This window comes from Cyprinus carpio, chromosome B3 (genome assembly GCF_018340385.1).
Source record: "Cyprinus carpio isolate SPL01 chromosome B3, ASM1834038v1, whole genome shotgun sequence".
Taxonomy (NCBI): Eukaryota; Metazoa; Chordata; class Actinopteri; order Cypriniformes; family Cyprinidae; genus Cyprinus; species Cyprinus carpio.
In genome coordinates, this window is record NC_056599.1 from 11,795,473 (window position 1) to 11,819,582 (window position 24,110).

At 37.1% G+C, this 24,110-nt stretch overlaps 1 protein-coding gene across 6 annotated transcripts in view; it reads left to right on the forward strand.

Annotated features, from left to right (window-relative positions):
* LOC109056252 (dedicator of cytokinesis protein 7-like) overlaps window positions 1–24,110 on the forward strand; it is a 50,242-nt gene that overhangs the window by 21,676 nt on the left and 4,456 nt on the right. For 2 of the 6 annotated variants that reach the window (XM_042719686.1, XM_042719687.1), the window contains exons 15-43: window positions 1,051–1,168; window positions 1,793–1,863; window positions 3,335–3,473; window positions 3,806–3,907; window positions 5,113–5,199; window positions 5,279–5,510; window positions 5,600–5,764; window positions 6,548–6,720; window positions 7,344–7,445; window positions 9,409–9,495; window positions 9,711–9,806; window positions 10,684–10,824; window positions 10,988–11,101; window positions 11,401–11,571; window positions 12,934–13,073; window positions 15,128–15,297; window positions 15,483–15,631; window positions 16,802–16,984; window positions 17,952–18,250; window positions 18,439–18,535; window positions 18,646–18,780; window positions 19,433–19,585; window positions 19,690–19,848; window positions 20,295–20,395; window positions 20,473–20,665; window positions 21,679–21,822; window positions 21,976–22,107; window positions 23,321–23,335; window positions 23,794–23,919. In XM_042719686.1, coding sequence (XP_042575620.1) covers window positions 1,051–1,168; window positions 1,793–1,863; window positions 3,335–3,473; window positions 3,806–3,907; window positions 5,113–5,199; window positions 5,279–5,510; window positions 5,600–5,764; window positions 6,548–6,720; window positions 7,344–7,445; window positions 9,409–9,495; window positions 9,711–9,806; window positions 10,684–10,824; window positions 10,988–11,101; window positions 11,401–11,571; window positions 12,934–13,073; window positions 15,128–15,297; window positions 15,483–15,631; window positions 16,802–16,984; window positions 17,952–18,250; window positions 18,439–18,535; window positions 18,646–18,780; window positions 19,433–19,585; window positions 19,690–19,848; window positions 20,295–20,395; window positions 20,473–20,665; window positions 21,679–21,822; window positions 21,976–22,107; window positions 23,321–23,335; window positions 23,794–23,919 — 3,994 coding nt within the window. The remainder of the gene's footprint in view (window positions 1–1,050; window positions 1,169–1,792; window positions 1,864–3,334; window positions 3,474–3,805; window positions 3,908–5,112; window positions 5,200–5,278; window positions 5,511–5,599; window positions 5,765–6,547; window positions 6,721–7,343; window positions 7,446–9,408; window positions 9,496–9,710; window positions 9,807–10,683; window positions 10,825–10,987; window positions 11,102–11,400; window positions 11,572–12,933; window positions 13,074–15,127; window positions 15,298–15,482; window positions 15,632–16,801; window positions 16,985–17,951; window positions 18,251–18,438; window positions 18,536–18,645; window positions 18,781–19,432; window positions 19,586–19,689; window positions 19,849–20,294; window positions 20,396–20,472; window positions 20,666–21,678; window positions 21,823–21,975; window positions 22,108–23,320; window positions 23,336–23,793; window positions 23,920–24,110) is intronic. The other 4 variants (XM_042719688.1, XM_042719691.1, XM_042719692.1 and 1 more) reach the window with 4 other exon arrangements.

A 24,110-nucleotide genomic window follows, 5' to 3' on the forward strand; every position in this document is an offset into this window, starting at 1 on the left:
TACTAATCTGTGAGGGAATATTTAGATCGGGTGGCGTCTGGTTATTTGTTAATCTAGCCACTGTGCTACATAAAAACCTTGGATTGTTTTGGTTATTTTCTAGTTCGAGTTTGTGGATATGCTCAGCCCTGGCAGCTTTTAGAGCCTGTCTATAGCTGTACATACTGTTTTTCCACACAATTCTAAAAACTTCCAAGTTAGTTTTTCTCCATTTGCATTCAAGATTACAAGTTTCTTTCTTGGGAGAATGGGTATTGCTATTATACCATGGTGCAGCACGTTTTTCTTTAACCTTTTTTTTTTATTTAATCACTAAGACATTTGGAAAGAATCTGATGAATCTCTTACCCCAGGTAGAGTTTAATTGATTAAAAATAATTACAAACTTTTTTGCAATTTTTGCAAATTAATAATCATTGCTGTTTGATTGACTTATATAAATAAGTTTGTATTACAAAGCCTGTCTGTCTACATCAGTCCTATTTGCTGGAGAAAAAAAAAAAACTATTTCAGTAAATCCTAAAGAAATCATTCTGTTGTGCTTATTTGTTACTTAAGAAACCTTTCTCATCATCTCAGTATAGTTGAAAATGGTTGTGCTGCACAAGGAAGTGTGGCAGCCGCAATGCAGTGTCTTTTCCAGTTGCTAAATCGAGCGCGCTTGCATTGCTGAAGTCAAAATTTGGTTTCAGAAATCGCTACATGGAAGCACCTTTCTCGAGAAACTCATTTTAGTGATTCGGTAGACTCTGTCTGTTGTCCTTAGAAATAAAGGCCATGCTTGAGAGAGCACCACTGTGTGCACCGCTGTGTTGACAGAAGGAAGCAAACTGTATATAACCAAGAAATCGAGATAAGTGGACTGAAAATAAAAGAACATAAGTTACATGAAAGTATGAGTCTCGTAGTCTTTTGAAACTTTAAATGGTAGTGCACATAATAGCTCTCAACTTGACAGTTTACATAATCTACAGGCTGCTCCTAAAACATCACTGGTTTGATAGAAAAGGGTTCATTTATTCCATCTGTTTCCTTCTCTCTCCCCCTCAGGAACCTGTTGTACGTTTACCCTCAGAGTGTCAACTTCAGTAGCCGGCAGGGCTCAGTGAGGAACATTGCAGTGAAGGTGCAGTTCATGGCAGGAGAGGATCCCAGCCAGGCCATGCCTGTGAGTCACCGATCACACCCGCACCCGGCTCTAGTCATACTGTCAAAGCGTATTCTTATAAAAAGACAAAAAGCATTTGGGATTATGTAAGTACATCTGATACAATGATCTCATCGCTTGGATAAACTTAATTGTGCACAATAAAGCTCTCCGGATCTGTGCCAAGAATATGACAGCGCCTCCCTAAAACACATCGATCCATGTCACAGTATTTTAGCTTCAGCTAAGCACACACGTTGCATTAGTCACTCGAACCAAACTCAGTATTCAGATCTATTAAGAAGCGCTCTGGGAAATTTCAGAGATTTCAGTGAACTCGCAGAACCTTATACATTTTGTTAATCTAATCACGGATTTTAGAAACTCACTAATAGTGTTAGCGCTACATTCACACACCAGTTGCTCACTTTGAAACATCTGTAATTTATTTAGGACTCAAGTGAGGACATATGCAGTGCAGGTACATTAGAGGCTAAATTCATTTTGTGATAATTAGGAAATCCATCCGCAGTGTTATGATTAGCGAGGGCAACATCATGGCTGAAATGTAACTCCACAGTGTCATCTAGTGGAGCCGTTAAGCTGTTATTCACCAGTGCAATGTGATTTCCACCCCCTGAACAGGTCATCTTTGGAAAGTCAAGCTGTGCAGAGTTTTACGAGGAGGCGTACACCCCAGTGATCTACCATAACAAGTACAAACCTTTGTCTCATTCACTGTTCATTACAGAAACAACACTTCTTATTCATTTTATACATGTCTAGAATTATATTACATTTCCATACAGCAGTGGTTCTTCTTGATGCAGAGGGCCTCCCACTGTGCAATACAATATCCAAAAGCTCCACATGTAGTATAATATTAACATTTTATATATATATATATATTATATATATATATATATATATATATATATATATATATATATATATATATATATATATATATATATATATATATATATATATATATATATATATACAGAGAGAGCAAGAAAGAGATAGAATAATACTGTTTTTTTTAATTAGTTTTTGAAAATCTGTTATGCTGACCAAGGGTGTTAATGAACAAGACAATTGTTTGACATTAAAATGATTTCTGAAGGATAATGTGGCACTGAAGACTAGAGTAATTGTTGCTGAATACAGCTTTGCCTTCACAGAAAAGTAATTAAATAGTAATAATATTTCACTATTGTACTGTTTTTAATGTATTTTGGTAAATAAATTCAGCATTGGTGAGCATAAGAGATTTAATTCAACAATATGAAAAAAATCTGAATTATTCTAAACTTTTGCTCGCAAAAATATTAAATGTATATAATTTTGTATAATTCATTTTGTGAATCCAAACTGATGACATCCAAACAAATCAACTGTATGTTCTTCACTAAAAACAAAAGTTATTGAGGGGAGAAAATTATTTTAGATTTTTTCACTTTTTTTAGCATATTAATTAAGTTTGTTTTATTATTAGTGCTGTCAATTGATTAAAGAAAATTAATTAATCGCACATTTTATCTGAAATTATTCACAGTTAATCATGATTTATCCCACCTATCATTACAGTTTTTAAATATACTTTTATATTCCAATAATTTCACATTCAATCTTCAAATAAATGTAGAAGCAACATAAAGACAGTATATTTTTAGTATTTGTTTAATGGCATCTTGTTTTTATGGCTGAAGGCGAGTATCACTGATACCAATACTACTGATGTCTCTAAAAAACTGCTTTTTTTCCCTAATATTTAACCATTGACTTTAGCTATTCAGCATTACAGTATAATTGAGAGCCCTCAAATTTAACATTAATTTGACTTTAAAAAATAACAACTTTTAATTTAAGTGAATTTAAAACAATCTTCACATAAACCCATTATAATAAATGTCATAACTCCCGCGTTAACATGTTAATTTTGACAGCACTATTTATTATAGTAAAAATAACAATTTACTTATTATTATTATTATTATTATTATTATTATATTAAAACAAACTAATAATTTAAACTTTATTATATTTTAAAAATAAAAAAATATTTAAATAATTTAAAGTTATCCAGTGGCCACCTTGGAAGTTTGCTGAGGCTCTCGAGTGGGTCCCGGCCCCTAGTTGAAAACCACTACAGCCTTTTTCAGTCTCCTCTCCCCATCTCTGCAGGTCCCCAGAGTTCTACGAGGAGGTAAAGATGAAGATTCCCGCCAACCTCACCGACAACCACCACCTGCTCTTCACCTTCTATCACATCAGCTGCCAGCCCAAGCAGAATACCCCCTTGGAGACGCCGGTGGGCTACACGGTGAGAGAAGGACCCCTCTCTTCTCCTCTTCCTCTCTATCTGTCTCCTGACAGTCACACTCCAGCAGCGCTTGAGAAGTGCTCCAGGCTACCTGATGAAACGCTCACCTCCATGTGACCCTGTCCCCCCCTCAGAGACCCCTGGAGCGTCCTTATACGTCACCTCCCACGCACTCTTTACCTGCTGGGGTTCAGTAGCACCTCCCCTGATTCTGCTGATGACACTTTTGAAGTTGTAGTGTCATGTGATTGTAGGCCATATATAGCACATTAATGTTTATGAACTGCATGTAGACTGTGCAGGGTTATCATAGTTCCTGTTGTTTTTTGCAGTGGATCCCCCTCATGCAGCACGGCCGCCTGCGCACCGGCTCCTTCAGTCTGCCCGTCTCTGTGGAGAAACCTCCACCCAGCTACTCCGTCCTCACTCCTGACGTAAGACACTCATCCTGAACTGGATGTTTGTGATGCTTAGTGGTTGTGTTTGAGAGAATATGTGTGAAAAAAAAAGACAAAAAAAGAACATAAAACAGGCAACAACAATAATATTATTTTTTTTGTTTTGTTTTTTTCATAATTTTATCTTCATAATTCACAGACTGCTACTACTACCTGCCATATATTTATATAATAGGAACTTTCAAGAAGTATTATACACTTGTTGACTCTTGGCACGTTTTTAAAGCACTTGACATTTTAATAATTTTTTACAGTTATTATATTTTATTTGCTACTGCCAAATATCATTATTGAAAAACAATATTATTATAAATGTTATTATAATGAATAACATTTATAATAATGTTGTTATTATTATAATTAAATATTATTATTATTATTATTATTATTATTATTATTATATTTATTATTATTATTATTATTATTATTATTATTATTATTATTATTATATTTAATTAATAAGTCTTTTTTTTTAACCAATTACAAAAACTGGCAAATCTGGTTTTAAACTATATTTAGACATATTCCAAATTGTGGAAAATAAAACCAAGATAAAAACACATATTAGTTTAATTCAAAGTCATCAACATTGAATAAAAATATTTGCCATCAAAATAATTTATCTTAAAACTATTTTTTATATCCTATGAGGTAAAATTACTTCACTCCATGCTTTAGAGAGAAGTGTGTCATAACTCTAGCTTTTTTATGAGAAATTCAGCCCCTGGTCTCCCCTATACCAAGTCCATCATAAAACACAAAATTATGCCAATTTTTTTGCAAATGACAAGTAGTATTGCAAGTAACAACTCAACATTTGAGAAGAGATTATGAATTTTACCATGACAAAGGCTATGCTTTATGACACTCTTGGGGCTTTCAGTCAAATGTCCCATTTAATATTCATGAGTCTTCCTTTTAGTAATTCACTTTGGCCTACTGAGCAAGTGTCACATTATATAATCAATAATTTATGAGCCAAGTCTAACCCTTGGTAGGATTCATAGATTCATGCTGTAGCATAATCAGTTCAGCCATGGGCACAGGCACAACAGAAAACTGCTGTTCAACAGAGATAGTCTAGTTAGTCTAAAGCTACAGTTTACATCTACTTGTCTGTGATATCTGAGGAGGAATGTGCACATGAGCTGAGAATATGTTGTGGCCTATGTGTGTTCCAGGTACAGCTACCAGGGATGAAATGGGTGGACAACCACAAAGGAGTCTTTAATGTAGAGGTCAAAGCAGCCTCCTCAGTTCACACACAGGTAGTGAAAAAAAAAAACATTGATTGAACACATTTCTACACAAGTGTATTCACATACATGTCTCACTTAATGTGTGTAGGATCCACACCTGGATAAGTTCTTCACACTTGCGTATGTCCTGGAGGAGTACTCCTTCCCTTTCCGGCTGAAGGATGTTATAATCACTGAGGCAAACGTGGAGGCGGAGCTGAAGGCCAGCATGGCGGCTCTGAAAGGGGCACTGCTGGACACTTGTGTGCGCTTCCTGCATCAACTGATGAGCAAGCTCATATTGCTAATCGTACACCCTCCTGTCATAGCAGGACAGATCGGTTAGCAACACTGGATTTGGTCTCTAATATTATTGTTACACATCGTATTTCCTTGTGTAATCCATTTCCTCTCTTTCCTCCTAATCCAGTCAATCTTGGCCGTGCTGCTTTTGAAGCCATGGCCCTGCTGGTAAACCAGATCCATAAGAACCTGGAGGGAAACCAGGACCATCATGGCCGCAACAATCTGCTGTCCTCCTATATCCACTACTGCTTCCACCTGCCCACAACAGAGCCTTTACCTCCCCCTGCTGGTGAGTGAGAAACACAACTCAGTGATAAAGGGATAGTTCACCCAAAAATAAAAATTCTGTCAGTAATTATTCACTCTCATGTTGTTCCAAACCCCTAAGATCTTCGTTCATCTTCAGAACACAAATGACTATATTTTTGATGACCCTTCTTAAAGAGCAACACAACTACCACATTCAAGAAATTGTTGAATAAAGCCTTTATTTTTGTTTACACAAAAAAATATTCTCATTTACTGATGTCACATGGACTATTTCACATATTCCTTACTGCATTTCTTGGCCTTGAACGTGTCAGTTGTGTTGCTGTCTATGGAGGGTCAGAAAGTTCTCGGATTTCATCAAAAATATCTTAGTTTGTGTTCCGAAGATGAACAAAGGTCTTAGAGAATTAAAAACAAAATATTGATTAATAAATAACAAAATAATCATCATTTTTGGGTGTGAGATTTGAGAGATACAAAATGCAATACATCTTTCAAGGAAAAAAATAAAATAATCAAGGTTTAGAATAATTTGGAGGTGACTAAATGATGACGAAATGTTCATTTTGGGTGAACTTGAAGTCTTAAAAATTCCCTTTTGTGTACCGTAGAGTTATTGAACCATTGCTAAAACTGTAAACGTTATTTAACTTTTAAACTGTGCTGATTAATTTCTCTGGGGCTCAGTGTTCATGTATTGTGGGAAATGCTTTACTCACATTTATACTCGCTCTTATTGGATCTCAAGAGCAGAATGCTTATTTAAGTTCATGCACTGAGTGCGTCCCACTTCCTTCTTCAGTGGGAGCTGCATCGTATGATCTCCCCATCCAGTATGCCACGCTCTCTAGGGCGACGGCAAGACCCAGCAGCCTGCTCTTGTCCCGCTCCAAGAGCCTTAGTAACTCCAACCCTGACCTGGCCTCAACACCAGCCACCCCTGACGAGGAGGTGCAGAGAATCATCGGCAGCAAGGTGGGCGGCTCTTCCTCTGACTTCTGATTGGTTGTTACTGCAGTGTGGCCACACTGTCCTGTATTATTTCTACCTTGTCTATGCAGCTAAAAGGAGCTGTGTATTAAAATAAGCACTTTAAGTGATAGCTGCTGTTATTGTTGTTGTCTTTTAAACAGTCAGTTTCTGTTTTCTCTTTTGTTGGTGAACTGTGGAGAAACTAATCAATAAAATAAAACCTAATAGTAAAGTTATTTTAAAACAAATTGGATTAACTAATCCGTGACAATTCTATGAAAGAAATAAATGCTGAAAAATGTTGCATTGAGAAAATAACAGATTAGCGGATTCATCAAAGTTGTTAAATAGTTTTTCTCGTACTGTCTTGTGTTGGAACTACAGGCTCAGGGATTGACTGTGAGATGTGTCCTGTGCTAGCTGTTGATTGCTCTGCTAATAATTGTGATGTTTTTGCTGTGGTACTGCTGTTCCTCCCCTCCACTGTGCCTTGATTGTCCCCCACCCTCCTCTAAATTAATTTTTGTTCCTGCACTTCGTCCCCTCCCTGTGGCACCTGTATGTGTCTGTTCTGCCTCCCCTGTGTTGCACTGTGGTGTGTGTTTGTGTCGTCGGTGGATGAGCAGGGGATAGACCGCTCACATTCTTGGGTAAACTCTGCTTACGCTCCAGGGGGCTCAAGGGCTGTGCTCCGTCGGAACCCCAACTCCAGCTGTGAGCTCAAGCAGGTGCCAATCAAGCCTACACCCTAATGTCCCTCCCTACTGCCATACACCCGAATATCACCTGTAGCTGCCTCAGACCTTTTTACTCCACATAAACTTTTAGCCATAACATTTTTTGTACCACCTCAATCTCTACAACCTAATATAACCTTTTATTCTCTGAAAACATACAACCTATCATGACCTGTTACGGTCTAAGTCTCAATGCAGCTTGTTACTATCTCAAACCTTTAACCCTAACATTGTGTTTCTATCAAACCTTTAACCCTAACATTACTTGTTACTATTTTAAAGTTTTAACAGTAACATTCCTAATCACTGTCCTTAACCTTTAACCCTAAAGGCTGATTTATACTTCTGCGTCAGACCTACGCCGTAGCCTCTAGCCTCAAGTAGATATGGAGGGAGGGGTTCTAGCTGTTAGATTTTTGGAGAGGTGCGCGTCAGGCTACGCGTACTACACATAGCCTCCAGTGTAGGTTCGACGCAGAAGTATAAATTGGGCTTGACATTACTTGTTACGTTCTCATTTAACCCTGACATAACTTGTTACAAACCCTTAACACTTACATTACTTATTAATATTTTAAACTTTTAACATTATCATAACTTAATACTGTCTGAACACGTTAACATTTACATTACTTATTACTGTCTCAAACTTTTAACTATAGCATTCTTTATCACTGTCTTAAACCTTCAACTCTAACATTACTTCTTGCTGTCTCAAACCTTTTACTCAAGCATAGTTACTCAAGTCTCAAACAATAGTCTCATACTGTTAACCCCTTCATTACTTGATACTGTCTTAATTAACCCTAACATGCATGTTACTCTCAAACCCTTAACCCTGTCTTTACTTGTCACTGTCTCAAACCCTTAACCCAACATGACTTGTTAGTGTCCCAAACTCTACCCAAATTTATTTTACTGTCCCCTACACCCTAATTCCCCTCATTCTCAACTTTTATATGCTAAAATGCTAAGTCCATATTCCAGTCCTACACCATGTCATCCTGTATCCTCTTATTGCCTTCACTCTGGTATTACTTTTGTAATCATGCTCGGTAATCTTCTGCCAGCTCTTCTGCTGCTGTCCATTTGGCTTTATTTTTATGTATGTTCATCTATGTCTGAGGATGTGTGAGCATTTGTGTAGAAAATTGCGTTCATGCCTCCTCCTTTTCATCAACCAACTCATCTCTCTTGCCTTCGCGTCCTGTACTTCTCCTGCCTGTCAGTGAGGAGAAACTTGGTAGAAGTCTAGTTACCAACAATACCAACAATATTATATGCCTCTTGCAGTGATGGAGCAACAAAATCTAGGTTACATATGCAATGTTTCACCCAATGCAATTAACTACTACAATGTCACATAAATATGATTAGATCCTCCCTTACATTATTTAATTTATTTGGTGCATAGCCATGTAATAAGTCAGGTTACCACTAGGGGTGCGTGATAAATATCGGCCGATAATTAATTCGCATCTCATCAGTAAAGCCGGTTCTCGCTGATAATGAACCTGGATTTGCGCAGCTTGTCAGTTAACAACGGCTCTGTAGTAACCGCTGCTCTTTGTGCAATCACGCACCTGATGGTATTTAACACTGATTAGAGAACTGGCTTTACTGACGAGATACGCATTAATTATCGGCCGATATTTATCGTGCACCCCTAGTATCCACAAAATAAACCCTTTAAGGATTATACAAGACCTCAATCACGATGTCAGGGTTTATTTTGCATTGATGACCGGCTGACTGTACATTATCCCTAACATAGCATGGATTACGTTTCATTATTTTAAATTCGTTAAAGGATCTGGGTTGGTATGTGTTCCAGGCATTGTCTTATCCCTCTTCCCTCTTTTTTTTTTTCTTCTTATCTTTCTGTCTTCCATTCTTCATTGTCATCATCATCTTCACCACCACCATTGCTCTGTGTTCACCCACTGGTCGACAGGCCAGTGAGCGGGCCAGTAATCGCATGTCTGCCTTCATCGAGACTGCCTCCATTCTCTGTCCTCCCTCCAGGCAGATCGCCAAGAAGGTAGAGCACATACTCATTTACTTCCCTGTGCACTCTCCTATTCATTTGTTCCTTCATTCGCAAATTTATGTACTCACCCATTCATTGAGCCACTTCATCTTGTTCATGCACACACATTACTACCATTTCAAAGTACTCTGCCTTCATTGTGTGTGGTTGTGTTCTGTATGGATATTTCGTAATTTACTAATTTTTGTAATGCTCTCTGTGTTCAGTTACTTCATGAAGAGTTGGCTCTCCAGTGGGTGGTGAGCACCAGTACCGTGAGAGAGGCGTCTCTACAGCAGGCCTGGTTCTTCTTCCAGCTCATGGTCAGTAGGCCTCCAGCCTTTTACATTTACTGTACTGTACATCAATACCTAAAGTCAAGCCATACTTATTTCTGTAGCACTTTATATGATACAGATTGTTTCAGAGCAGCTTCATAATAATAAAACAGGTATTAAGTGTTTATGTTGTAAAAATAAAAAAGCAGCTCTACATTAGTTCAATATCAGTGTCACAGATGACAATAGTGCCATTATACAGCTCAAGTCAATGTGCATTCAGTTCAGTAACAGTGTCTTTGTTGCAAGTTTAGTGCCATTTTCCAGCTCAATTCAGTTCTCATCTAGTAGAGTTAGTGCAGTCAAATTGATAAGATTACTGAATATAACGGAGCCCCACACATGACATTGAGGAAAACATTTTAAATCTTTCACACTACATAATTATTTAACTTGTTTTACTAAATCATGCACATGATATTATCATTTATTCCCTCGTTTTACTAAATCATGGCTACGTTTTAGTTAAACCAAATCAGAGCAAATAAATTATATTGTGCGCACAATTTACTAAAAACGAGAGGAATGAGTTATTAAATTGTGCTTAAAAAGTAGTAAAACGAGAATTGGTTATGATGTGCGCACAACTGACTATTTTTGAGTCTTTTAACTGTCTTTTAGTTTTTAATTAAAGGGTTAGTTTAACCAAAATAATAAAAATGCTGTCATTTACTTTACCATCTTGTCAATAAAAAATGTAGAATTTTTATTTTTGAGTGAGTGGTCCCTTTAATATAGTCCCACATATAGTTTGACTGAATTATTTCAATAATTTCTAGACATGCAGGTTTTGTTTGGTGAGTTTTTAAAGCAGAATCAAAGCTTGAGATGGTATCACTCATTTTTCTGTGTGTGATAACAGGTGAAGAGCATGTCCCATCATCTGTTCCTGTCCTCGCGCCTGGACTTGCCCCGACGCCAGCGCTTCCCCGACCGCTTTGTGGACGACATCGCTGCCTTAGTGTGTGCCATCAGTGCAGACATAGCCAGCAGATATCACAAGGTAAAAGAGCGGCAGATCTCCTTTTACTGTTGGGGGAACACAGACCTTATGTAGATAAGGGGATGTGTGAGACTCTATGGTGGTTAATGACTGTTTACTCTTCTTATGAATCAACAGGATGCATGCTTATCTTTGTCTGAACCAATATCTGTGTGCATTTCAGGATGTCGAGCTAGTGGAGAGGTTAAACAGCAGCTTGGCCTTTTTCCTCAATGACCTGCTGTCTCTCATGGACAGAGGCTTTGTTTTCAACCTCATCCGCTCGTATTATAAACAGGTACGTGCACAAACACAGAAGCACACATTTTAAAATGCTTTCAGTGTGTTTGAGTAGGGTGGTCTGAATATATGATGCTCTTATCTGTAGTTTTATCATCATTTGATGAATTTCTGCTGCCATGATCACTAGACGTTGTACGCATAAATTGTTAAAAGCACACTAGTGCACATAGTGCCTGGTTTGCATGGATTGCAATTGGTGTAGTGAACAAGACACATGCAGAGGTGAGGTGCAGCTGTGAATTCACCCTAGAAACTTTAGTGACAGATGACAGTTTGGTGCATTTGTGTCTTCAGATTAATAATAAGCTCCACACAGCGCAGAACCCCAGCTCTCTGACAGCGCTGAGGATGGACTTCATACGGATCGTCTGCAGTCACGAGCACTACGTCACCCTGAACCTGCCCTGCGCCACCCTCAGTCCCCCCGCGTCCCCCTCACCCTCCACATCCTCCACCACCTCTCAGGTACACACACTCAGACTAACACAGTCTTTCATACTAGCTCACTTTCTGTGACTCTTAAATGAATGTTTCAGGTACAAGTCAAGCTACCACAAAAAATAGCTTGACTTTTGGCTTTGTTTTTTACAAAAACAGAAATTGTTGTAATCATAAATGTGCAGGGCTTTCTGTGAAGGGTGCAGATTCTGTGTTTGACTTGACCTTCATGACCACATTCACACAATCAATACAAGGGAAATGACATGCAGGGAAATTATGTGATTATCTATTTAGCTTTTTTACTTTTTCCAGAATAATGCACCACAGTTTAGAAGTTTCAAAAGATTTTTAAATATTTTTGAATAATATGCTACATATAAAATGCTCAAGAAAGGCTGCAATGATTAAAAAAAATAGTGAAAACAAACTACTTAATAATCATCATACAAAACATTAATAAATTTTAAAAAAAGCTATACACATCCTGATTAGCTGGTCAAAAAACATTTCTTATTTTTAATCAACGCTGAAAACAGCTACTTTTCAGGATTCTTTAAAGAATAGAAAGTTCAAAAGAACTGCGTTTAGTTGAAATACAAACCTTGTGTAACATTATAAATATATCTTTACTGTCACTTTTGACCAATTTAATGCTGAATGCAAAAAATCTTACTGACCCCAAACTTTTGAAGAATATTAGTGTAAATATTAGTACTTTAACAAAAACTTTATTAATAAATTAATTAATAAGTTGATATAATATATTGATTATAAATTATTATTGTAGCCACAGATTTGATTACTTTTTTTTTTAAATAAAAGATGCACAAAAGAGAGGCGAGTTGCAATGATTTACTGTGGTAACTGACATTATGCCACAATGATTGTTGATAGAGCTGGACTTGTATCTATCCCTGAACATTCATTTAATTCTTCATCTCAGACTGTGATTATGTGTGAGGGTTGTTAATTAGAAATAGGCAGATTTACTCTAATCCTTCAGCTTGACTAGTTCAGTTTTGTGGAATTTGGCGATAATTTCATATTTGTTTTGTTCCACTCTCGAGAGCTGGATGTTCATGTTTTCTTGGGTGGATTAGGCCGAGTGCTCTTCTGCAAATGTTTATATACACTGACCACATTCTCATGCTCCACAGAAATCTAGTGTCAGTGCTGTAGAGTTTCCTGATTTGTTTGTAATTGTGCGTTGGAGTGCTTTTCACTGTAGAGTTTAAATCCTGTCATGATGGATGTTATGTTTCTGTCTGCCATACAGCCCCATTATATCAAGCTGGACACACTCAGTGGAAACCTCTTAGGGAATAATTGCACTTGACTTTATTATGGCAGAGCTGAAGCAGGCATTTTCTGTGTCTTCTCTTATAGAGCTCAGCGTTCTCCTGTCATGTTCAGGATCAGGGTGTGGTCAGCATGTTCGAACTGTCGGTGCCGTTCCGCCAGCAGCATTTTCTTTCTGGTCTGCTGTTGGCTGAGCTGTCACTCATCCTGGAGCCAGATGGAGAGGGGTGAGAAATGCTCTTACGCTCACACACTTAAGTATTTTACTAGGGGGACACATCTAGACATTCCCAGCTTATGTCAGTAGCTGATTTCTTTCATCTTATGGTCAAAGTACTGATTTCTAATATTGACAATTAAACAAATGTGTTCGTAACAATTCCCAGAATTTAAGAAATCAGTACAAATAATGGTGAAATATCATAGTTCACAATGCCAGTTTCGATATCATATTTAAAGGCTGCAATACATTACTGTAGTTTTACCTGATGTTTTTGCCCCAATTTGGAATCTGGAGTCAGTGCTAGTTGTCGAAAGTCATTCTGCAGATTTTGAGCAGTTGACAGATTTCCCAGAAAAATCACGTAGTGTGTAATGAACACAGACTAGGATTTTTACTTTTAGCTTCAGACTATGATTCCAGCCAGCTGGAGGATATCAAACATGCTTGGTATTTTGAGACCATTTTAGAACATGTATTAGTCTATGCGAGTCGTTTTGTGTAAGAGGCTCAATTTTTCATTTACAAAAGTCAACATGTGTGGTGTCTAGTGTTTCTGAATCTGTTCAAATAAAATCTGTTTAGTGTGTTCCAGCCTTATGCAGGAAATATGCTGATGATGAGAACAGTCCTTTGTTTAAAATGTTATATATTAAAGGAACACTCCACTTTTTTTGAAAATAGGCTCATTGTCCAACTCCTCTAGAGTTAAACAGAGTTTTACCATTTTCGAATCATGTATTCAAGTTTCGAGTTTCTATATTTTTTCTATTTAAAACTTGACTCTTCTGTAGTTACATTGTGTACTAAGACAGACGGAAAATGAAAAGTTGCAATTTTCTAGGCCGATATGGCTAGGAACTATACTCTCATTCAGGCGTAATAATCAAGGAACTTTGCTGTCGTACCATGGGTGCAGCAGGCGCAACGATATTACGCACGCCTGAAAATAGGCTTATTGGAAGTTACCTAGCTGGGACTATTTTCAGGCGCCTCGTAATATTGCAGCCTAGAAAATTGCAACTTTTCATTTTCCATCGGTATTAGTACAAGATGTAACTACAGAAAAGTCAAGTTTTAAATAGGAAAAATATAGAAACTCTTTGGTCATTTTTGAGCAAGATGCTAACGGTCTAACCAGATTCAATGATCTACTCTATGCTAAGCTAAAAGTGCTACCGCCAGACCCCGAGATCAGCTGAATGGATTCGAAAACGGTAAATTCAACAGTTTAACTCTAGGGTTGGAAAATGAGCGTATTTTCAAAAAAAAAAGTGGAGTGTTCCTTTAATATATATATATTAATGGTATTGAATAAAAACAATAACATTTATCCTTCAGGTATTTCTCAGTGAAGGAAATATTTCTTCAACTTTTGTCTGTCAATTTTCCAAGTAAACAGTGTGTGATCAATGAATGGAAAAAAATATTACAAATGAATGATACAGTTCTTAAAGTTTTTGAAGTAGTGGCATATTTTACCATGTTTGAAGCCATTTAGTTTCATATTTCACCCTTAAATGGATAGCTCACCAAAAAATGAAAATTAATTAAATGAAAAATATGACTTTCTTCTTTCAGATGAATACAGTCGGAGTTATATTAAAAACTGTCCTGGCTCTTCCAAGCTTTATAAAGGCAGTGAATGGGGGTTGAGATTTTGGCGCAAAATAAAGTGCATCCATCCATCATTAAAAGTACTCCAGAGGGTTTATAAAGGCCTTCTGAAGTGAATGTGTGGAGCACTTTTTATGATGGATGGATGCACTTCATTGGGCTTCAAAATCTCGACACCCATTCACTGCCATTATAAAGCTTGGAAGAGCAAAGACATTTTTTTTAATATAACTCTGATTGTACTCATCTGAAAGACGAAAATCATACACACCTAGTATGGCTTGAGAGTGAGTAAATCAAGCAGTGTTTTTCATTTTTGGGTGAACTATCCCTTTAAATTAGCACAGAAAAACTTTGAACTGTTTTTGAACGGCTTTTATAAATGTGACTTTAAAAATACATATATTCCCACACCTCAAATCACATCTCACACCTCTTTCTCAGCATGTTCTTCCTACACAAGAAGGCCATTAGTGCGCTGCATTCTCTGCTGTGCAGTCACGACGCGGACCCCCGCTACACAGACCCCCAGGTCCGCTCGCACATCGCCCAGCTCTACCTGCCACTCATCCCCATCGTCATGGAGACGCTGCCCCAGCTTCACGACTTCACCGGTTAGTGAGACCCTGTGAGCCGAGCGCCCACAATAGAGCAGACTGCTTATCTCTGCGGTTATTTATATAAACTCTGTTTATGAGTTGAATAGTCTTTTAAAGGTCAGCGCTCCACAGTCATTAAAAACTGAACAAAAGTCCCATTTCAACCGAGATCTGTATCTCTCCACCTCTGTGTGTCCCAGACACGTCCCCACAGCGTGTACGTCACGCCTCGGCGCTCGTCGATGATAGCGACCCAGACAACGGCACCATCAGCCAGTCTGTTGCCATGGCGATAGCTGGCTCACCACTCCCCCATTCCAAAGCCCACCCCTTCACTCTGCCGTCCGTGGTGAGTACCTGCTTATTGACCGCTGTTAAGAACTGTTAATAATTAATATGAGTGAAGGTTGTGAAGTGTTAACAGTTTTTGAACAGTAGTGTACAGTATGTTTAGATTAACCCTTTGAAAGAAGTCTCTTATGGCTGCATTTGTTTGATCAAAAATAGAGTGAAATATTATCACAATTTAAAATAACTGTGTTCTAGTTTAATACAATACTCTGAAAAATGTAATTTATTCCTGTGATGAATCTTCAGCATCATTACTCCAGTCTTCAGTGTCACATGATCCTTCAGAAATCATTCTAATATAATGATTTGCTGCTCAAGAAACAGTTATTATTATAATCAATGTTGAAAACAGTTGTGCTGCTTAATATTTTTGTCAGTTTAATGTGTTCTTATTGAATACAACTATTAATTTCTTTCAAAAAAATAAATAAATAAATTAAAATAATGACCCCAAATTTGAGAACTATTTGTCATTATTTTTCTTCCATAGTGCCAATGACCCATTCATATTGAGCCTTGGTGTTCATGCAGGTAATGCAGGTTCAAGTCTGGCCTGCAACATGCCCTAATAATTTAACAGTACTTTATTCTTTTTTTTTTTTTTTTTTTTTATCTAAATGCCCCAAATTTAAAAACAGAATTTTTCTTATTTTTCAGAAAATAAGCTTTATTTATGCACATAAAGTTTCCACATGATTTTCCAATTCTGTTGCTCTCGTGGTATAAATAGAAAAGGCAAACAACATAAATAGAATTACTTGTTAATTCATGGATTTCTGGAATTTTCCCTCACATTCATCTGACACAGGTCACAGCTGCAGTGTCTTAATATCACCACTAGAGGAGCCCTTCATATTCACTCCGTTCTGTTCTGTTGGTTGCAGTACTGCTCTCCACCTTTTATTATTGGGAATTATTGTGTTCTCTTTGCTCTGAAAGTGTTTCTTGTCTAATGTTTCCTGTTCATTAGTGAATATTAATGGCTTGTGTGTGGGTGAGGAAATGAGGATCTTGTGTGTCTAAGTATTTATTATACATATGGGTGTGTAAGGACATCTTCTGTATATGTCTGCTCCAAACAGGCTGCCGGATGTGATGTCTGATCAGTCGACTTTGTTGTGTTTTGTCTGCGTGAGTGTAAATGTGTTTTTGTTTGTTTCTTCGTCAGGCGGGCCGTCAGTGTAGCGCCCTCTCTGCCGAGTGCAGCAGGACGCTGCTGGTTTGTTTCCTGTGGGTGTGGAAGAATGCAGACGCTGGGCTGTTGGAGCGCTGGGTCTCAGACCTGTCTGTGCCACAGATCAACCGCTTGCTTGATCTTCTTCACCTCTGTCTGTCCTGTTTCGAATACAAGGTACATCAACATGCCCTTCTCAGTAATGACTATTTGGTATTTAGAAACATAGTCCATTCAGTCATGGTGAGGTAGTGAAGAGATTAGGAGGACTGATCCTGTTTTATCTTAAATACCAACCAAGCAATAAGAGTAAAATGCAGGTCAATCAAACATCATGTTGCACCTGTTGCTGTGCATCGTCTCCCAAAGCATATGCATATCCTTCCGAACACTTTTTAAAATCTTGGAAAATCAGTGAATTTTACATTGAAAATCTTTTAAAGACATTTTTAGGACAAAATATTATCTAAACTAACAAACCCAAAATCAAAAACAAAAAAAACAATAATAAAAAAAAAAATCAATATATATATGATATATATATATATATATAATATATATATGATATATATATATATATATATATATATATATATATATATATATATATATATATATATATATATATATATATATATATATATATATATTACAAAAATAAATAATGTTTAATAAATATTTTTTTATAACTTGAAAATGCAATATATAAAACATGTTCTTGCAGTTTGGGATCATTGCATTTAGCTTTCTTTTTTTTCTTTTCTTTTTTTCTTTTTTTTTTTATAAATCTTCCACAATGTAATTATTTACAAAAAGGCTGTGTTGAGGATATGCCAGTTTAAAACTTATGTTTGGCTGAACATCCTGTTTAATTCCAAGGGCCAGAGAGAGGGTGGAAATTGTTATTATTTTTGGTACAAAACCTTTACTAACATTGTATATGAGGACCAAGGGGGGAAAAATATGGTTAAAAAATGACATGACCTCTTTCAAAAAATTCAAAAAATAACTTGAAACCGTAATTTTGGAAATCATTTCTTATGTTACACCATTTCCTCTGACACATTCAGGAATTTTTACTTCATATATTGCATTTTTGTATTGACGTGTTTTTGATCATTCTGTTCATTGTGCCTCTTCTCAGGGGAAGAAAGCCCTGCAGAGGATAAACAGCCTGACCTTTAAGAAGTCTCAGGACATGAAGGCCCGTCTGGAGGAGGCCATACTGGGCACCATCGGAGCAAGACAGGAGATGGTCCGTCGCTGCAGAGGTACAACAGACGCTCTGTTGATATCTGTGCGAGTACATGTCAAAGCACTGAATTTGTCATTCACCTCTGTTCCTGTGCGTTCCTCAGAGCGCAGTCCTTACGGAGGTCAGGAGAACGTCCGCTGGAGGAAAAACGTCACTCACTGGAGACAGAACGCAGACAGAGTGGACAAGTGTGTCTTTTTGCCGCCTCTCTCACTGAATATCTTTTTGTTGCTGTTCACATTCACTGGAATGATGTTCTGAATGATGTTGCTCTAGCTGTCTGTCGATTTAATGGAGCACATAATCACTGGCTACACATACAGTGGTGTGTATGTGTGTGTATGAATAGCTTACTGTAAACACTGTCTCTGTGCAGAACCAAGGCAGAGGTGGAGCAGGAGGCGGTAGTGGATGGAAACTTGGCGACAGAAGCTGCTCTCATAGCCCTGGACACACTGGAGATCATTGTCAAAGTAAAGCAGACTTTGTGACTCATTTGAATGCATTTACTACAAATACCATGTGTTACGACATGCATCTTTTTCACATAGTTCATAAGTGTTTGTGCGTGCTTTTGCATCAGACGGTGGTGATGTCAGAGCTGAAGGAGAGTGTTTTGGGTGGTGTGCTGAGAGTCCTCCTCCACAGTATGGCAGGAAACCAGAGCGCCCTCTTCCTGCAGCACTGCTTCAGCACACAAAGAGCTTTGGTCTACAAGGTTTGTGTCTATTGCTAGCAGAGCTAATTACTGAACATCTTATTTAAAATCATTCAATTCTATCACATGCACACTACAATTCATTTTTTAATGAAGTCTCTTTTGCTTACCAAGGCTGCATTTATTCGATGAAAAATACAGCAAATATGGTTGAATATTAGTACAATTTAAAATAACAGTTCTCTGTTTGAATACATTTTAAAACGTAATTTATTCCTGTGATCAGAGACAACGAAAGACTGTTTAGCAGCTCACAAGGGTTTGGCACAATAGACAAACATAAATAGATACAAATAAAAAATAACAAAATAACAACAAAAGCTAATATATACAATGGTTAGTGCAAGATATTGTAGTGCACACTGGAGCAAATGACACAAGAACAAACATCCTGGCAATCACCGACAATATTCTTTCATTGTTACAATGAGATTTTGCGGACTTGTACCTGTCACATTTTCTTAAGGAATGTAAATACATAATTCTTCATGCTGTTTGTATATTTTTTTGAAAATCATTGTTATTAAATAAAACAAACTTGAAACTGTAAGACCTTCCCTTGTTGTTCAGGTTAGCCTTGTGTATATATTATTAGACGTAGTTCACAAAGGAAACTTAGAAGACACTATGCTTTGAACGTGTGTTTCTGTAGTTCCCAGAGATGCTGTTTGAGGAGGACACTGAGCTCTGTGCTGATCTGTGTTTGCGGTTACTGCGTCACTGCAGCAGCAGCGTGAGCTCCGTACGCAGCCACGCCAGCGCCTCCCTCTACCTGCTCATGAGACAGAACTTTGAGATCGGCAACGTAAGGCACAATGTTACTTTAAACTGCTATCCTTGATTCAGCTTTCCCTACATACAGAGGAGAAACATGATCAGCTCTGTCCTGTCTTTTCTCCTGTCCTGTAGAATTTCGCCCGTGTGAAGATGCAGGTTACCATGTCTCTGTCTTCACTCGTGGGAACCTCAACGAAGTTCAATGAAGAGCATCTGCGACGCTCTTTAAAAACTATTCTCACATATGCAGAGGATGACCTGGAGCTCAGAGATTCCCCCTTCCCTGAGCAGGTATCAAACACTTGGATCGGAGCTGGTGGCTAAAAAGGTTGTTGGTTTGAATCCCACAGTGGATGAAAAGCCAACACCCTTCATTAATGTGCCCTTTAAGGATACATGAAGGGATAGATTTTTGAATTTTTTTTTAGCACGAGAACACTTTATATCTTCCAATAATTATGCTAAAGTACAATCACTTTTTGAGGTTATTATTAACAACTAAAACCATAAACAAATTTGTTAAATAAACTGAAATAACGTAAAATATAATAATAAAAAAAAAAAACTTATTTCAGCTATTTGCCAAGGCAGCATTTCTCATTTCCACACTAAATGCAACAAATGCTTTAAAAACTTTCAAATGAAAGCGAAAACAGAAAATATAAAAATAAAATAGTAACAAAAACTAGCATATCATTGATATTACCGTAATCACTTTTCTTCTGTCTTGTCTGTAGGTGCAGGATCTCGTCTTCAACCTCCACATGATTCTCACTGACACTGTGAAGATGAAGGAGCACCAGCAGGACCCAGAGATGCTTATAGACCTCATGTACAGGTCAGTGCTTTATCATGAAAACCAAAGGACATTCACTGCACCTCTGCTGTATGTTCAAATGGCTCTTCTCTGTGTAGGATAGCTAAGGGCTATCAGAACTCTCCTGATCTGAGGCTCACGTGGCTGCAGAACATGGCAGGGAAGCACTCCGAGAGAGGGAACCACGCAGAGGCAGCACACTGTCTGGTGCATAGCGCCGCCCTTGTGGCGGAGTACCTCAACATGCTCGAAGATTGCCGCTACCTCCCTATCGGATGCGTGTCATTCCAGGTAACATCCTGTGTGTGTTCTTGAATATATGGTTCATGAGGACACTTCCTGTGACCTTGTAAACCAAATGGCTTAAAACAAATACTAAAAGAAGCATCTAATAATTGAATAAAAAGTTACCGTTAAATGTTTCAGCCAGGAAATATTTTATTGTTGTTTACTAAAATATGTGTATATGTGTGTGTGTGTGTGTGTGTGTGTATGTGTATATTAGTATTTATTTATTTATTTTATTTTTTTTCGGAATTGAAATCAAACTTCATTTAATTTAAAAAATAAGGTAATTTACAAAATAATGTAACTAATAATGTAACTTAACATTAACTAATATTACTAAATCTGAAATAAAATACTAATATTACTAAATCTGAAATAAAGCCGTGTAAAAAAAAAAAATACAATGAAAAAAGCACATAACAAAATTACATAAAGAAATGTAAACTTTAAACTAAAATTAAACCTGAAAATATAAAACTGAAAAGTAATTTAAAGTAATAAGAAATATATGATAGTATATGAGTAATAACAATAATGTTAGAACGATATAACAGTAATTACAAAAAAACAAAGGAATCAGGGAATTCTAAATTGTTTGTTATCAGTTCTGGAAAAGGTTGAAATTAAATATTTTGTCATTTTATTTAATAAAATGAATAAAATGTATAGCTTCATAACTATACAATCTTATAAATAATAGTAATAATAATTCCATAATTATTTGCAAACATTATATGATGTAAAATAATTCTACACATTTTAAATAATAATTGTAATTAATTTTAAACATTTTAATGAAATCATATAAAGTTTAATAAATTATAATTTTTTATAAATTTTCTAAAACTTTAATAAGCAAGCAATAATTTTACATATTGAATGGAATATATTGAAAAGGCAAATGAAAAGCACATTCTCACTGGACACTTTGCTGTTTTGATTAAAAACTTGCTGTAATTTATGATCATACCCATGATTAATGTTGTGATTGTTGACACTGTGATTGCGTTTCACAGAGTATTTCGTCCAATGTGCTGGAGGAGTCTGCGGTGTCTGATGATATTCTGTCCCCAGAGGAAGAGGGCATCTGTTCAGGGAAGTACTTCAGTGAGTCTGGACTCGTGGGACTTCTGGAGCAAGCAGCTGCTTCTTTCAACATGGTGAGAGCTCACGTCACATCACTTCCCCCACAGTCATGGAAACAGAGTGCATCCAAGGGAATTAGATGGATTAGACTCCTGTCCAAGCCAGCGCCACACATTTTTATGGGATTATTAACTGAAGGTTGACTGTACATTCTGTCTCTCCTCCAGGCTGCCATGTACGAGGCCATAAATGAAGTCTACAAAATTCTTTGTCCCATTCACGAGGCCAACAGAGACTTTAAGAAGCTGGCCTCTGTCCATGGCAAACTGCAGGATGCCTTCAACAAAGTCTACAATCAGGTTTGTTGACACAGGAAGTTTGTGTTCAAGAGCTGAGCGCGTCTGCAAGAAGTTCCAATCAATCTTGCACAGTTTCAGGAGTCCATTTTTTGAATGGATATTACATTTCTACAATATTCATTGTACATTAATTAGTAATCTGTTATTTCTTGTGTAAGAAAGAAATTATATAAAGCCTGCTACTTCATCCAGTATATAACCACAATAGAAAATAGCAATAAATATTTTGATATGATTTCATAGTTTCATATGAATATTGGTTTTATAATACCTGCAAACTCTTTGCCTTTCAGTGAAATTCACCGTTCTGACACTGAAATAGGCCATTATTGTGCTTTATGCAAATACGAGGATATTTTATTCGGGGAGGCTTATATAAGTCAACATCTTACCTCCATATGATGCCTAATAAAGTGTTTATAAACAGCGCTGCTTTGTATATAGAGGTCACCACTGTATTTCTGCTTTTACATAAGCGCAACCTACTGTCAAAGAGTGACATTGAAATCTGCCGTTTGTACTCAGATCAATGAAGTAATCATTTATTAGGCCGATAGATGAGGTTTATAATTTTAGAACTTTTTAATTTTGTCAAAACTTGTACTGTTTGAACTGTGTAGTTGTTTAAAGGGATAGTTCAATATTTTTCTTACACAAATGCATGGCTTTGCTTCACCCCCGGAGCCATGTGGAGCACTTTTAATGATGTATGGATGCACTTTTTTATGGCCTTCAAAATCTCGACACCCATTCACTGCCATTATAAAGCTTGGAAGAGCCAGGACATTTTTTATATAACTCTGATTGTATTTCTCTGAAAGAATAAAGCTATATACACCTAGGATGGCTTGAGGGTGAGTAAATCATGGGCTAATTTTCATTTTTGGGTGAACTATCCCTCTAAATCATAGTTTTTACAGTTCATAATGTTATGCAGGTTTTTTTATATCTTAATTTTATTAATTTAATAGTAATTTATCATACCAAATTAACAATTGTATTCAACAACTCTAGTAGCTGTATAATGAGAATTTTAAACGATTTATCCTCCAGATGAAGCAAGTCTTGGGCTGAGATCTGGACCACAGACATTAGTTGCTGAGCTGTGGTGTAAAGCTCTGTGTTATTCTAATGTGTGTGGTTTAGATGCTTGATTGATGTCTTTTCTTTGTCTTGTCGGTGATGATGTGTCTCCTGCTGTGTCCGCACACAGAGCTCAGGATGGGAGGTATGGCTGATCGATCACACTGTGCTTCTGTATTTATCAGTACCATATGTTGCAGTTTATGTAAGAGGGAATTTTCTCCCACACAGAAACTAACTGTCTCTGGTCTTTATCTCTTTTTATTTCTCCATCGGTCTCCCCGTGTGCGGTCTGGATGTTTTCCTGGTGAGTGAACATGAACTTGGTTACCCAACATAAAATTCATGCTGGTCCATCCCACTGCAAGGTTCACCGTCTCTGACACACTTATGTAAGGCCATTTCACAAGAATGGCACAAGTCAGTGTTGTCCTAGAGCACATGTGCACGCATTCGGATCCATAAACCCATCCTCCATGCAATCAAGTGTTGTGCTTTTAGGCATGATGTAGCTGAAACAGACTAAAATAATGTTATTTAGGCTTTTATGTGACACCATTCTCTTCACTCTTCTTACATGCATCTCAATTGTTCAGGCCATAGAGGATGTTTGGCACCTACTTCCGTGTGGGCTTCTATGGATGCCGCTTTGGAGATCTGGATGAGCAGGAGTTTGTCTATAAAGAGCCTTCCATCACCAAACTGGCTGAGATCTCTCATAGACTGGAGGTGCGTTTCTGGTCTGGAGTGATAAAAATCATAAAAACATTTTTTTTTTTTTTATAATAGCAACCATTATTATTAATAGTAAGAAGTAATTTTGTTTAATAATATTGGTAGTAATTAATTATAAACATTCGTTTAACATTTTCAAGTTACTTTGTTTCTAAAAATGTTCATTTTCCTGTTTATTTTGTTGT